This window comes from Amblyraja radiata, chromosome 9, assembly GCF_010909765.2.
Source record: "Amblyraja radiata isolate CabotCenter1 chromosome 9, sAmbRad1.1.pri, whole genome shotgun sequence".
Lineage (NCBI taxonomy): Eukaryota > Metazoa > Chordata > Chondrichthyes > Rajiformes > Rajidae > Amblyraja > Amblyraja radiata.
In genome coordinates, this window is record NC_045964.1 from 6,248,716 (window position 1) to 6,264,339 (window position 15,624).

Below are 15,624 nucleotides of genomic sequence, written 5' to 3' on the forward strand. Positions count from 1 at the left end.
CAAACAGGGTGTAGACTGGATTGAATTCATCTGGGAGTGACCAATTGTTGCCAGTGATACTGCATGCCTTCGCTTTGTGGCCTATTATAGCGTGCAAGCCTTGCCACAATCTACGGGTACATGTGTTGTTGCCTCGAGACTCCAGCTTCAACAGGAATGACCTGTTAGCATTCATAATGGGTGATGGAGTTTAACCTGAGCAAGTATGAGTTGTTGAACATTTGGAGGAAAATATACAATTAATGGCATGGCCCTTAACAGCTTTGATGTAAGCAGGACCTTACTCCCTGAAAGTGAAAGGACGGTACGGTGGCGCAGCGGTAGAGTTGCTGCCTAACAGCGCCAGAGACCCAGGTTCGATCCCGACTGCGGGTGCTTGTCTGCACGGTTTGTACGTTCTCCCCGTGACATGCGTGGGTTTACTTCGGTTTCCTCCCACACGCCAAAGATGTACAGGTTAGTAGGTTAATTGGCTTGGTATAAATGTAAAATTGTCCCTAGTGTGTGTAGGGGTAGTGTTAGTGTGCGGGGATTGCTGGTCGGTGCGGACATGGCGTTTTGAAGGGCCTGTTTCCGCATTGTACCTCTAAACTAAACTAGAGTGGTAAAGAAGGCTTATGGTCTACTTGCCTTCATCGGTCAGGGAATTTAGTACAGGTGTCAGGAGGCCAGCTTGATAGGAATTAAGTTAGGCTGCATTGGAGTATTGTGTGCAGTTCTTGTTGCCCTGTTGCAGTAAGGATTTAGAAGCTTTGGAGAAGGTGCAGAAGAGATTCACCATAATGCCTGCCTCGCAGGTCCAGAGCTTCAGCGGCGGCGCAGTGGGATTTTTAACATCGCGGACCATCTTGTCGCCAGAGAAGAGCTCCGACCGCTGGCCTGCGGACTACAACATCCTAGAGCCTCTGTCTGTGGATCCCTCGCTGGGGGTCGCTGGAGAAGAGCTCCGACCGCTGGCCTGCGGTCTACAACATCTGGAAGCCGCGGTCTCCGGTAAGGAGGTGGCCGATTTGGGAGCTCCGGGCCGCGGGGTGTGCTCGACCTGCCCTGACGTCGGCGTTCCGACCAGAGGTCCTGAACATTGGGCCATCCGTAGAGGTGACTACGGAGGGTCAGGGCCCCGACCACGGGTGAACAAGGGAGGACTGTCTGAACTGTATTGCTTTCCACCACAGTGAAGAATGCTTTGGTGGATGTCTGTGTTGAATTATGTTGTGTATTGTGTCCTTTTTAAATTTTAACGCGGCATGGTAAATGACATTTCACTGCACCTTATGGTGCACGTGACCAACACATTTGAACTTGAAGTTGCCTGCATTCGAGGATGTTCGCTATAAGGAGTTTGGACCAACTTGAATTGTTTTATCCGGAGTGTCAGAAGCTGTCGGGATACCTGATATAAGTATGTCAAATTCTGAGCTATAGATGGGGTAGACAGTCAGAACTTTTTTCCTCAAGGATGAAACTAGAGGAGATAGCTTTAAGATGAGAAAGGCAAAGTTTAAAGTGTGGAATACATTTTCTTTACACAGAATGGTGGGTGGCTGGGACACACTGTCAAGGGTAGAGGTGGAGGCAGACACGACAGTGGCATTTAATGGGCTTATGGAAATGCAGGGATTGAGGAGATATGGATCACCTGCAGGCAGATGAGATTAATTTAACTTGGCATCATGTTTGGCTGGGACATTGTCGAGTGCAGGGACTGTTCCTGTGCTGTACTATGTTCCACTTCAGTACAATTTTCCTGAATTATCGCCATATCCCTTGGTATCTAGAAATCTCACTCTTTGCTTTGAATGAACTCAATGATGAACCCCCACTGCCATCTGTAACAGTGAATTTTAATTTCTCCCACCCTCTGCATGAAATAATTTCTATTCCACCTTAGCCCAATGTGGTCTCCACCATAATCAATGGCTGTGAGCACTCAGCTACGGAAAACACACTCTCTGCAAGACACTCGTCCTGCTGTCAAGCCCTATGAGGTAGACACAAAGTGCCAGAGTAACACAACGGGACAGGCAGCATCTCTGGAGTGAAGGGATGGGTGACCAGGTCTTTAGGGTCTCGACCCGAAACGTCACCCATTCCTTCTCTCCAGAGATGCTGCCGGTCCCGTAGTTACTCCAGCATTTTGTGTCTATCTTTGGTTTAAACCAGCATCTGCAGTTCCTTCATACACAAGCCTTATGAGAGATCTCCTCTCATTGTCCAATGAGGTAGGTGGTAGTGTGTAGGAAGGAACTGCAGATGGTGGTTTAAACCGAAATTATGCAAAAAGCTGGAGTAACTCAGCGGGTCAGACAGCTTCCCCGGAGAAAAGGAATGGGTGCCGTTTTGGGTCGAGACCCTTCTTCAGACTGAGAATCAGGGTAAAGGGAAACGAGAGATATAGACAGTGATATAGAGATATAGAACAAATGAATGAAAGATATGCAAAAAAGTAACAGTGATAAAGGAAACAGGCCATTGTTAGCTGTGGGCTATGTGAGAACAAGTATAGACAATAAACAGGATGACTGAAGCTGGTACGACTTGGATGGGGGAGGGATGGAGAGAGAGGGGATTACTTGAAGTTAGAGAAATCAATATTCATACCGCTGCGGTGTTAGCTGCACAAGCAAAATATGAGATGCTGTTCCTCCAATTTGCATTTGGCGTCAATGGGGATTAAAGTGTTTGGCAATTGTGAGATCAGGTAGGTCCAGGCAGACTGAGCGAACGTGTTCAGTGAAACAATCACCCAGTCCATGTTTGGTCTTGCCAATGTATAAGTCCACATCTTGAACCAGGTACAGTAGATGAGGTTGGAGAAGGTGCAGGACTGCTCTCTACTAGGATGGTTCAGCTGGGGGGAAAAACTAGACATCAAATGCTGGAGTAACTCAGTGGGACAGGCAGCATCTCTGGAGAGAAGGGATGGGTGATATTTCAGGTCGAGACCCTTCTTCAGACATAAAGTCACGGGAAAGGGAAACGAGAGATATAGACGATGATGTAGATATGAAACAAATGGATGAAAGATAACAATGATAAAGGGAACAGGTCATTGTTAGTTGTTTGCTAGGTGAGAACGAAAAGCTGGTGTGACTTGGATGGGGAAGTGATGGAGAGGGAACGCAGGGGTTACTTAAATTTAGAGAAATCAATATTGATACCCCTGGGTTGTAAGCTGCCCAAGCAAATTTATGAGATGCTGTTCCTCCAAATTGTGACTTCAAAATCCCTGACCATGGAGGCCTAGGACACAAAGGTCAGTGTGGGCAGTAAAATGTTTAGCAACTGGAAGAAACTGCCCCTTAATCTGGAGTTGGGCATTTTTACACTTCTCTGCATCTTGCTTGAAGGGAGAGGGGAGAAGAGGGAGTGCGTGGGTTGAAACTTGTCCTTGATTATGCTGGTGGCCTTGCCGAGGCAGCGTGAGTGTAGAGTCAATGGACGGGAGGTTGGTTTGCGTGATGGTCTAATTATTATTGATTCCTATACTTTCCTCGCTGTTAACAAATACCACTAGTCACAGGCCTCAAGCCTGATAAACAACCTTCCATCTTCCTACCATGAAGGCAATTCTCTATTCAGTCCATGCGATCTAACCTTCCAGAGCAACCTACCACGCGGAAGATTACGAAATGCCTTGCTACCAGAGGAAGTAGATGAGACAGAAACTAGAAGAACATTTAAAAGACATTTGGACAGGTACATAGATAGGAAAGGTTTATAGGGGCATGGGCCAAATGTGGGCTGGTGGAACAAGATTAGTTGGGGCATCTTGGTCGGCATGGGCAAGCTGGGCCAAAGGGCCTGTTTCCATGCTGTATCACTCAAATGCACATATATCTTATCCCTCAGAAATACTCTTCAGTAACTTGCCTACAACAGATGTTAGACTCACTGGTCTACAGTTCCCAAGTTTTTCCTCGCAGACCTCCTTACATAGAGGCTAAACATGAGCCACCATCTAGTCTTCCGGGACCTCACCCGTGTCTAATGATAATTTATATCTCCGAGCAAGGGCGCCTGCAATTTATCCTCTAGCTTCCCAGTGTCCTTAAACATATTTAATTTGGCCCAGATTTATCTACCATCATACGCCTTTGGACGTTCAGCACCTCCTCAACCGTAACACAGACTGTCCTAAAGACATCTCCATTGACTGTCCTAAGTTCCCTTATCTTCTCTGTTTTACCGGGGAGATACACATGGAGATATACACATCGAGGATCTTGCCCATCTTCTGCGGCTCCACTTAAGAGATGACCACTTTAGTTTCTAAGTTCCAATAAATAAAATCCTAGACTGCTCAACCTCACCCAATAAAGGCAGAAGAAAGCAGAACGTTCCTCTAGAGATGTAAACATCACCTCCTCATTTTGTCAAGAATATAACATATTGGTCCTGTATAAAAATACAACATTTCTGGATGGGAATATTCAATCCATTTCTAAAACACTCAAAATTCAATTGGAGTCAGATTCAAAATTAATAATATTAGGAATGTCAGAGGGCTGCCCTAAGTTAACGATATTCCAAAGACACTTCCTTGACTACGGTTTAATAACTGCGAAAAAACATACTTAAATTCTGGAAAAAGATAACAGTCCCCACAGTGAAAATGACCGAGACACTACATTTAGAAAAAATAAGGCTTGTTTTGTCTGACAAATCAGACCAATTTTCCAAAATATGGTCTTCTTTCATTGAATTTCTTCAACAGAATGGTTGAACACAAATTCAAACCCGATGCTAGGGTTGGGTGAGTGGGCGTAGGGAAGGGTAGTGGGATATATCTCCGCTTTATTTTTCACTTCTTCGTTAGTTCAGGGGTTTTTCTTCTTTTTCGTATCTTTTTCGAAATTCTTTACTTTCTTCTTCCTTTCCCTTCTTTCCTTTTTTCCATTTTCCAATTCACTTATTAGTTTATAAAATGTTAAAAATGAAGCTGTACGAAAATTGTATAATTGTTATGTCGATTCTCCTTGTACAATTGCTTCTAATAAAATAAATATTTGTTAAAAAATAAATAAATCAATGAAAAAACCCCATCTTGGTTCATTTTTGAAGAAATTTATTTGGAATGATTTCTGAACTTGCACATTATTTCAATTTTTAATAGCTTAAAGTAAATTTGGTGTTCAAACCCTAAAAGTAAAACTTCCATGGGATACCATGGTGAAAACCAAGGATGGACACAAAATGCTGGAGTAACTCAGTGGGACAGGATGCATCTCTGCATAGAAGGAATGGGTGACGTTTCGGGTCGAGACTTTTCTTCAAACCTGGATACTTACTGCATTCATCAGAGTGCATGTTCATATTTGTATTTTCATCAAATTTAAACAAATAATATTTTGCTGTTGCTTAGCTGAAGCATCAAATTGGTAGCATTCATTCAGCATTTTCCTTCCCGCAGCATACTCCAACTGGAAGCTCACAGTGCAAATGAAACCCACGACTCTCACCCCATGTATAAAATGCTGGAGCATTAAAAGATAATCAGTCACCCAAATAAGCTACCATCAGAAGCGGCTCCAGGCCAGTGCGGCCCAACAAAATTTCTTGAGGAGTCACCCATTTCTGAAATTTCACTGCATCTTCGGGTGCATGTGACGAATAAATTTGACTTTGAAAAGTAGGTTTTTGGGATTAATTTGAAATGTACTGTCTTCAGAGAGGTCTTGGTTTGGTCCAAAGATCTTGGGAATCACGTTGATGTGTAACTCGAGTTTCTTGGCACAGCAACCCAGTTGGAAATGCTTGATCATCTCCACAGCACTAAAATCACTATCGTCACATCACTATCCCAACACAACACAGTTGGGTTCTCTGCATTGATGGGCATGAATTTTCTTCAAGGTTTGGCTGCTGAAAGACTGATTCGCTCCAGGGGAGGACAATTGTCTTCACCACAATCAGGACTGGGCTTGAGCAATGGAATTCACTCATTCTGCACTTCAATTCCATCTCCTCTTGATGTCTTGGTTGTTTCAAGCTCTGGAATGTCGTCTATGTTTATTATCCTTTCCTTGGGGTTATTTTCAAAGTGAGGGTATGGTCGCACTAGGAGGCCATTCTCATCAGTTCTATATTTCTTTAGCGCATCCTCTCGTCTTAACTTATGAATAACAGTTAACTCCTTCAATTCATACGGAAGCTCCAGTGAGGAGATCTGGCAAAAAATAAGCAGATAAATGTGACACGAGTATATGGGGAGAAATAAACCTCAAATAAGAATCAGAGTGGACACCGTCCAATTAAACATCTAGCCCATTTCACACTCAAATGGAGGAATCTCAACAGGATGTCAAGTGAATGAGGCAACAAGACATTCTGGTGAACACAAAAATGAGCATTAAGGACAGAGCCAAAAGGCCAGATTACTGCTGAGTCTCTAAGGGCTATTAGCAGAACTACAGTCACTGCTATCTATCACTTATGGTCAATGCATTTCTCATTCCTCAATTACCACATGATTACTTCTAATTCATTAGAGCAGCCTCATAAATGTGGGTTGCTGGAGACTATGAATTATATTGTAGCAAATATGTGTAAGTTACGTGATATTTTTGGAACAGAAGGCATGAAATCAAGAAACCTATAAAAGCCTGTATGCTGAAAAAAATGTGATGAAAGTTCATCAACTTTACTCTCTACTGACGCTGCCTGACCTGTTAAGTATTTCTCGCATTCCCTGCCTTAAATGTCTGTTAATGTGTTAAATAATCGGAGACACACTTTGAGAAGTATGAAAAAATGTAATCTATCCATTTCCTTGTTGCCTGTAGACAAAATTGCTGGAGAAACTCAGCGGGTGCGGCAGCATCTATGGAGCGAAGGAAAGAGGCAACGTTTCGGGCTGAAACCCTTCTTCATCCTTGTTGCCTGGCCTGTTGAGTTCCTCCAGCAGTTTATTTTTTGTGTTAAATAACTTTAAGTCTACATCTTAAAAATAATTTTCTGAGTTTACAGACACTTAGCATTTCCAAAAAGAACTAGTGTTTTGCTCTTTCGTGGTATTACAGGAAATATGGCCTAACCCCAATCACTGAAAGGGAGTGGAGGAAGTACTTATGTTAAAGGTGTCAGGGGCTGATCACTGTTTAGGAATGGTTGGGCTTCCTCTAATAATCCAAAAATCACCTTGTGCCCAGCCTGCCTCTGGTGTGTGGATCCCACGCCATTCACATACCCTGTGTGTAGCACAATACTGCACAAGCAACTTCCCAGCAAGCAGCACAGGCTGCCTGCTATCCTTCAAAGTCAGAGTGGCCTCATTGCATGATGTATGCCATTTAAGACCAGGTGTCTAAAACAAAAACGATCAACGGTTTTGCTGCTACCTCGAGTTTCCACCACATGGGAGATTGGTCTATTGCTAAAGTTCAATTGGGCATGCATGAGAATGTCAAGACGATGCATCGAATGGTGGGTTTCATCAAATGGGCTAGGCAGTAAAATAAAATCTCTGCTTTTATTTTTTAATTTGCTTTTCATTGCAGAGTAGTTTCCTGAAATTGCTAAACACTTTGCACGGAATTAGTCAAACAGTAAGTTTCGAAGCACAGACAGAATGTTTTTCAGAATTAACTATATTAGCAAATTGGGCACAAGCTTCGTGGAGAGGACGTCAGAGCCTCAGACACAGTCCTCGTCAGCACTGTTTCTTCCCAGGTTTCATCAAAGTAACTGTTTGCCTATCAGAAATCCCAAGAACTTTGCAGGCAAGCGTCACATTTTTTCCATACTGCTCTGTAGTTTCAATATCAAGTCAACCCCACACCTTCCACAACTGTACACTCTGCGGAGAAAGCTGCTGAGGGGAATCGTTGAATGGAAGGTACATGGATAAGGAAGTGTAAGGTGATTGTTTGCTCGTGTGTCAGACGACTTTCTGCCATCGCTTTGCCACAGCCAGTGCCTCTGCAGAGATTGTCCGCAGTGCATGCCTTTCTGCCGCAAGTCAGTAGGTGGGCCATTGTCTGGACTTCTCCACAATAGCACTTGTCAGAGTTCGGTGTAAGGTGTGAAAACAGGACAAAGGGATTTCACACCTTACTCTTCCTTATCTATACACTTCCTTATCTATGTACCGCCCACTCTCCTGACAGCCTAAAGAAGGGTCTTGTCCCGAAACGTCACCCATTCCTTCTCTCCAGAGATGCTGCCTGTCCTGCTGAGTTACTCCAGCTTTTTGTGTCTATCTTCGATTTAAACTAGCACCTGGAGTTCCTTCCTACACGTTGAGTGTAAGGTATGGGCGGAAATCCCGGGGAGCGATACGTCCACCCCATGTTTTGAGAGGTGGGGGACAATCCCCCCCCATGTTTTGTAATCCGGATTTTGAAATTTGGTGAAAGAAAATCTATTAAAATCTCCGCTTTCCGTGAGACAGTGGGGGTGTCACTGTTAAGCGCTTGTTAAATGTCTCTATTGACATCGTATTAACATGATGTGTCACCAATTGTGTTTTGACTTTCAAGTATTACTGAAGGTATTCACGCAGAATATCTTAAAGCTGTCTGATGCGGGTACAATTACCATTTGAACTAATTGGATGTATTGGTGGATAGGAAAGATTTAAACGGTTCAGGTCATTAAGGGCTCCGGTCGAACAGGTTTCCTGGCTGGCTTGCAGTTAAGTCCCTCATTCACGTTATTTAGTATTTTTTCCCATCTCTCTCACCCCCCCCCCTCCAAGGTTGGTTCTTCTGTTTGCCTTTATTTACTTCAGTTTTATTTGTTTAAGTGTTATTTATCACATTGTAGCTATTGAAAGATTCAAGCGGGTATCAGATGCTTTCTAATGGCTGAACCGGCCCGTTCGCAGGGCTTTTCATCGCCCGGCGCGGCTTAAAATCAATCTGCTGCATCGAGGCTCCCGCCGGCCGATTCTAAGCCGCGCCGGGCGATGAAAGGACCCGCGAACGGGCCGATTCAAGCCCCACGATTTGGGGCGGACGAAGCTGCTGTTTCTGGAGTTCGGAGTCGGTCAACAACCAGGTCAGCTCCCGATGTTGCCGTCCACAGGGCCCACGGCCGAAGCCTCCAAAGCCTCGCGTGCGTGTGTGTGCGCTTGCATGCGAGCGTGTGTGTGTGTGTGCGCGCGCGTAGCCACCAAGAAATTGTGTCCCTCCCATGTTTTGATAGCGATTTCCGCCCCTGGAGGAAGGTATTTTTTGCCTTGGGCAAGAATCATCAAACCATTTACTGTTGAGACACTCCCAGCAGGTCCATTTGGAGGACAAAAAGAAAGATGAGCAATTCAACCAGAAATTACTTGGAGGTATTTTCTTGATTGCCCAACAGCTCCTACCTCAGCATACCCAAAAGAAATGTTGGGCATATTTCTGTACATGCTCATGTAGTTATCCACTTGCGTTGTGAAATCCATCATTAGCTTGTCCATCAAAACAGTGCGGAGTGAGAGCAGAAGCATGACTTCCATTCCTGCACTCTGCAGCAAGTGTCGGGGGAGTGGACGGCAGCTCCACACCTTTGGATTAACCTACACATCAAAGACAGAAGGCAAGCCAATAAAAAACGATCATGATAACCACTGACCTCTTTACAGATTTCAAAGTAAAATAATATACTCTCCGAGAGGTTGTCAGTTATAGCTAAACTTAACTCACTTTGTTACTGGATTAACCATGCAGCTACCTTCCTAATCAGTCTCTAATCAGTTTTAAGCAGCATAGAGAGACACAAAAAGCTGGAGTAACTCAGCGGGACAGGCAGCATCTCTGGAGAGAAGGAATGGTCGACGTTTCAGGTCGAGACCCTACTTCAGATCTATATTTAGATTTTATATGCCTGGTGCTCGTCTGTGGGATCATGATCCACTCGACCCAAAACGTCACCCATTCCTTCTCTCCAGAGATGCTGCCTGTCCCGTTGCGTTACTCCAGCTTTTTGTGTCTTAACCAGCATCTGCAGTTGCTGCCTACATATTTCTTTAGCAGTATAGTCTGTGTATAGAGGTTGGAGGGAAGTGTGTGAAGAGGTGAGTGTGCACCAAAGGTTTGCTCTCTCAGGGTAGAGAGAAACATGTGACATTGCAGTTGTACAGGGTCTTGGTGAGACCACACCTGGAGTATTGCGTACAGTTTTGGTCTCCTAATCTGAGGAAGGACATTCTTGCCATAGAGGGAGTACAGAGAAGGTTCACCAGGCTGATTCCTGGGATGTCAGGACTTTCATATGAAGAAAGACTGGATAGACTCGGCTTGTACTCGCTAGAATTTAGAAGATTGAGGGGGCATCTTATAGAAACGTACAAAATTCTTAAGGGATTGGACATGCTAGATGCAGGAAGATTGTTCCCCATGTTGGGGAAGTCCAGAACAATGGATCACAGTTTAAGGATAAGGGGGAAGTCTTTTAGGACCGAGATGAGAAAAAAACCTTTTCACACAGAAAGTGGTGAATCTGTGGAATTCTTTGCCACAGAAAGTAGTTGAGGCCAGTTCATTGGCTATATTTAAGAGGGAGTTAGATGTGGCCCCTGTGGCTAAAGGTATCAAGGGGTATGGAGAGAAGGCAGGTACAGGATAGTGAGTTGGATGATCAGCCATGATCATATTGAATGGCGGTGCAGGCTCGAAGGGCCGAATGGCCTACTCCTGCACCTATTTCCTATGTTTCTATGTGTACAGGGGTTAGAGGTATGTGTGAGAGGATTTGACTGCGTATTCCTAGGTTGGAATGCAGTTTTGGAAGAGGCAAGTTGCACCAAAGATCCTATTTTGGAGCAAGATAGACCACTCCTGCTAAATGCTATGGGCTGACGTGTAGTACGCAACAGAGCGGAACGTGGAGCTTTTTTTCATCCATTTCAGTAACCCGACCCGACCTGACTCGCAGTGTAATCAACGTTGCGGGGGAACAGTTTGTGTTCATAAATTATAATTCTGAAAATGAGGAGAAGGTTTTTACTAAAATAACTTTTATTTTTACGAGGATGTTTTCGTAACCGGCTTCCGTCTCCGCACTAATATCTTTGGGATCTTTGGTGTGGAGACGGAAGCTGGTTACGGAAATTGGGCCGAAAATTACCCATGAATCTGCCCATGACCGTACTACGTCTTTTTCGTCGAGTGATCTATCTTGCTCGCTATAGGATCTTTGAGTTGCACTGCCAGATTGGAGCAAAGTGGAAGGGAATAAGCAAAATATGTCTTCATTCTGCAGATGCTGGTAATCTGAAAACAACACAAAAATTGCTATAAACGTTCCGTCAGTCAGGCAGCAGTTGTAGAAAAAGAAACAGAATTAACATTTCAAATTGAAGACAGAATTGGGGAAGAGAGTAAATAAGGAGACACAAGATGTTAGAATTTGAAGGAACAAACAAACACTGGTTGAACAGCATTTATCGATGGAAAGGAACAGTTGACATTTAGTGGCAAGGCCCTGCATCAGTCAGGCTCAAGACAGAGTAAGTCAGTGTTGTTGCAGAGAGGTCAAGAGTGGTATGTACCAGCATGTGGAATTAAGCATGAATCTCAGGATGCAATGAAAATGGTGCATAAAGAGATATTAGAAGTATGAACACATCTATGATTCTGGGTGAAACTGAATTGCGAAGTGTGAAATTTGAGTTGGAATCCACATTAAATGAGTTGGCTGTGGAGCTGTGAGAGGTTTGGCCATCATCACATCAAATACAAGAAACGAAGCAGAAACTATTGTAAGATGTACTAGGCAAATAGAGACTGAAATCCACTGTAGAGCGGAGAACTTCTTCACGTTTGGTATTCCTGGAAGTGGCAGAGAATTCAAAAGTGTACAAGCAAATGACAAATATCTATTCAAGCCTGCAGACTTCAAAAGCTAACTTGACTATGCTGCCTCCCAGTCTCGCTTGGCTCATTCTCTCAGTTTTAATCTCCATCGTGCTTTCTCCTCCTGATTGAAAAATACAGCATGGAAACAGACCCTTCGGCCCACTGAGTCGACACTGACCATCAATCACCTGTTTTATGTTAACTCCCTTTCTCATAAAATCCCGAAACATTAGCGGCAATCTACAGAAGCCAATCAATCTAAACAAAATGCATGTGGGAGCAAACTGGGGCATCCAAAGGAAGTAACGCTTGTTAAGTAATTTTCACCAGCATCAAATATGTTCATCAGCACCAGATGCCTTCCCTCCCTTCGGCACTTGAAACGGATCTGTCCCTGTTCTCTCCTAGTCTGCTCTTCCAAGCTACCAACCATTCCACTTGCAGTATTTTCCCCAGCAACTGTAGGAGACCCAATACCTCTTCCCCTTCCACCATCCAGGTACCTACAGTCCTATCAGCAATTCACTTACGCTTCTTCCAATCTTGTGTGCTGCATTAAATATACATAATGTGGTCTCCATATTGGAGAAACCAAAGGCAGGTTGACCAATCACCTTATAGATCAGCTGTGTTCATTCCATGAGGGGACTTTGAGCTTACTGTTGCTCGCCATTTAAATTATCCATCCCACTCCCATTCTGACCTCTCTGTGTTCTCCTGCACTCTTATTAGGCTGTGGGCCGAGCATCAAAAATGTGTCTAGAAAAAGGATTTTGTGACCCAAGTCACCAAACTACATGAAATTTTCACATATTGTGTAAAAAAATTATATAAATCACCCCTGAAACTCGATATGAAGAAGACTTGCACATTTTTTATTAAATTAGAGAAAAACCGGAAAAATTGCGGGTATTTTTTAGTCCAATCAAAGCACGTTTAACATTGAGTTGTCTGCCAGTTGGCCAATCACGCGCTTTGTTTCAGGCTAGCACACAAAATGGCTGAGGGGGCTTCACAGATGCCTGTTTTACTGGAGATTCCGATTTGTTGTTCTGTGGAATAAATGTCGTGGAAACTTGCAGCAGGTAATTGTATTTAGTGGGAAAAGCATTAAAAAGGCTGAAGAAAGTGCTGCTAAGTTGATGGAAGTGTTGAAAGTGATGGAAGTCTTGAAAGCAAAGTCCCTGCTGAGGTCCTGGAACACAATGATTAAGAGCCAGGAACCAACTCTAACTAAAAGGTAAGATCTAAAGTCTGAATGTATGAAAATCTATCTGTATGGAGTTTAATTAATTTAATTGCACCCTTTTATAATGTGAATAAATTCATTCACTTACTTCATTCATTCACTTACTTCATCCATTCATTCATTCATGAAGTTGAGGGCCTGAACTATATGTATCCATAACACAGTCAATTAAACATTGTCACTAATGCCAGCCTGTTGTAGAGTAATAAGTCTTTAACAGCTAATCTCGGAGCTGCCTGCGAAAACTTACCGGGAAAAAGTGCTCCGATCGCGGGACATAGGTACTCGCGGTATAGTGAAGCCGCGGTCTCAATTAATAAGCGGCCGCTTAGCGAACGCGGAGCCGCGGATCATCTCCGCGGGCGGGCGGGGGGAGGCTGTACATAGTGCCGTCTATCAGACCCCGACAACGGGAAAAAACCGGAGGGATATCGATCGCTATTTATAGGCTTCCATTGCATTGGAATTCCATTCCGTTTTTTCCCCGTTGTCGGGGTCTGATAACGGCCGCTATAGACGGCACTATGTACAGCCTCCACCCCCCCCCCTCCTGCCCGCCCGCGGAGATGATCCGCGGCGGCGAATCAGCCGCTTATTAATTGAGACCGCGGCTTCACTATACCGCGAGTACCTAGGTCCCACGGTCGGAGCACCTTTTCCTGGTAAGTTTTCGCAGGCAGCTCCGAGATTAGCTGTTAAAGACTTATTACTCTACAACAGGCTGGCATTAGAGACAATGTTTAATTGACAGTGTTATGGATACATATAGTTTAGGCCCTCAACTTCATGAATGAATGAAGTAAGTGAATGAATGAAGTAAGCAAATGAATGAAGTGAATGAATGAATTTATTCACATTATAAAAGGGTGCAATTAAATCAATTAAACTCCATACTGATAGATTTTCATAAATTCAGACTTTAGATCTTACCTTTTAGTTAGAGTTGGTTCCTGGCTCTTAATCATTGTGTTCCAGGACCTCAGCAGGGACTTTGCTTTCAAGACTTCCATCACTTTCAACACTTCCATCAACTTAGCAGCACTTTCTTCAGCCTTTTTAATGCTTTTCCCACTAAATACAATTACCTGCTGCAAGTTTCCACGACATTTATTCCACAGAACAACAAATCGGAATCTCCAGTAAAACAGGCATCTGTGAAGCCCCCTCAGCCATTTTGTGTGCTAGCCTGAAACAAAGCGCGTGATTGGCCAACTGGCAGACAACTCAATGTTAAATGTGCTTTGATTGGACTAATAAAAATGTGCAAGTCTTCTTCATATCGAGTTTCAGGGGTGATTTATATAATTTTTTTTACACAATATGTGAAAATTTCATGTAGTTTGGTGACTTGGGTCACGAAACTGCAGAATAAAGCTCCTCGGCCCACAGCCTAATGATGGCGGGACTGCTGAGAGAATGGAGCAGCTGCGCTTGTACACTCTGGCGTTTAGAAGGATGAGAGGGTATCTCATTAAAACATATAAGATTGTTAAGGGTTTGGACACGCTTGAGGCAGGAAACATGTTCCCGATGTTGGGGGAGTCCAGAATAAAGCTCCTCGGCCCACAGCCTATATAACAAGAACATCTCATCTTCCACCTGGACACACTGTACCTTTCCAGACTCAGTAACTCATTTTTCAACTTCAAGGAACTTGCTTTCTCTGTCTCTATTTGAAATAACAATTTCTGCTGTAAATTGGTCCATCTATGACACTGTGTGCTCCTCTCCATTAGGAGAGGGCGGCACTGTGGCACAGTGGTAGAGTTGTTGCCTTACAACGCCAGTGTTCTGGGTTCGAATCCGACTACGGGTGCTGTCTGTACGGAGTTTGTGCGTTCTCCCCGTGTTTTTCGGTTTCCTCCTACACCAAAGATGTACGGGTTTGTAGGTTAATTGGCTTGATATGAATGTAAATTGTCCCTAGTATGTGTAGGATAGTGCTAATGCGCAGGGATCGCTGGTTGGTGCAGCCTTGGTGGGCCGATGGGGCCTGTTTCCGCACTGCATCTCTAAACAAAACTAAACTAAATTACCATAGCCTGACCCGCTGGGCATGTCCCACAGCTCTGCATTTGAAAACGTTAAAATTCCTTTGTTTATGTTTTTATTCTAATTTGTTTCACAGCTCTTATTCACTTTGTCTCCAACTGTCACCATTAACCTAGGCAATCTTGATCTCAATCTATATTCTTCAGATAGACACAAAGTGCTGGAGTAATTCAACAGGTCAAGAGTGTTTTATTGTCATATGTATGTGGGGGAGGGGAACCTAGAGGTAGGAATAGGTCAGAACAAATCCTTTTCAGCATCAGACATGCTGCCTAACCTGCTGAGTTGCTCCAGCACTTTTTGTCTATCTTCAATGCAAACCAGTTCCTGCAGTTCCTTCCTACACAATCTACATTCTTGTTGTCCTAGCTATCCCTCCTCCATTCCTGCTGAAACGTGAGCAGTTACCCTTGCAATCTATATTACTAAAAGTCTGTTCTTGACCGGTTTTGGCCATCTGTGCTGCGATTTCCGAGAGAACGCCGCCACCTACGGCCGTCATTTTTGGCCACCTTGCTCAGAGCCCCCCTCCGCCGT

At 44.0% G+C, this 15,624-nt stretch overlaps 1 protein-coding gene across 3 annotated transcripts in view; it reads right to left on the reverse strand.

The window, feature by feature from the left end:
* Window positions 1–5,045: 5,045 nt before the first annotated feature.
* The window catches only part of exd1 (exonuclease 3'-5' domain containing 1), a 71,234-nt gene continuing 60,655 nt past the window's right edge, over window positions 5,046–15,624 (reverse strand). For 2 of the 3 annotated variants that reach the window (XM_033026587.1, XM_033026588.1), the window contains exons 10-11: window positions 9,314–9,505; window positions 5,046–6,169 (exon numbers count right to left, since the gene is read on the reverse strand). In XM_033026587.1, coding sequence (XP_032882478.1) covers window positions 5,939–6,169; window positions 9,314–9,505 — 423 coding nt within the window. In that variant the 3' untranslated portion in view covers window positions 5,046–5,938. The remainder of the gene's footprint in view (window positions 6,170–9,313; window positions 9,506–15,624) is intronic. The other variant, XM_033026589.1, reaches the window with a different exon arrangement.